Below are 538 nucleotides of genomic sequence, written 5' to 3'. Positions count from 1 at the left end.
CATACAGGTCCCTATAGGTACCCCTGACCCATCGATACCCCACAGACTACCTGTGAGGGGCCCTATGGGCACCGCTACCCCACAGGCACCCTATAGACACCCCAGAAACACCCCCATAGGCACTGCTGCCCCACAGACACCCTATGGACACCCCATAGACAACCTGTGCAGAGCTATATAGATACCACTGCCCCACAGACACCCTATAGACACCCCACAGCCATACTCTGAGCCCTCCCCCACAGACCCCCTATAGACCCCCCACAGCCATACTCTGAGGGGCCCTATAGGCACCTCCGCCCCACAGACACCCTATAGACGCCCCACAGCCCCCCTGTGAGGGGCCCTATAGGCACCTCCGCCCCACAGACACCCTATAGGCATCCTATAGGTCACGTCCCCCCCCGGTTGGGGGCACAGGTGACAGCGAGGGGAGGCGGGGGAGAGCGAGGGCCCGTGTCACGTGACGGAGGCCAAGATGGCGGCGCCGGCAGCGGCGGGGGGCAGGCGGAAGCGGAAGTGCGTGCGTGGAGGCGCC

General features: G+C 64.3%; 1 protein-coding gene across 1 annotated transcript in view; it reads left to right on the top strand.

The window, feature by feature from the left end:
* Positions 1-478: 478 nt before the first annotated feature.
* Positions 479-538, top strand: part of MFSD5 (major facilitator superfamily domain containing 5) — a gene marked incomplete at its 3' end in the record, with an annotated part of 2,189 nt that continues 2,129 nt past the window's right edge. Inside the window, exon 1 of the mRNA XM_009635554.1 lies at positions 479-519. Coding sequence (XP_009633849.1) covers positions 479-519 — 41 coding nt within the window. The remainder of the gene's footprint in view (positions 520-538) is intronic.

Source organism: Egretta garzetta, unplaced genomic scaffold, assembly GCF_000687185.1.
Source record: "Egretta garzetta isolate BGI_Z169 unplaced genomic scaffold, ASM68718v1 scaffold1683, whole genome shotgun sequence".
Taxonomy (NCBI): Eukaryota; Metazoa; Chordata; class Aves; order Pelecaniformes; family Ardeidae; genus Egretta; species Egretta garzetta.
The sequence above is the reverse complement of the archived record's forward strand: the minus strand, read 5'-3'. Positions and strand labels throughout refer to the sequence as shown.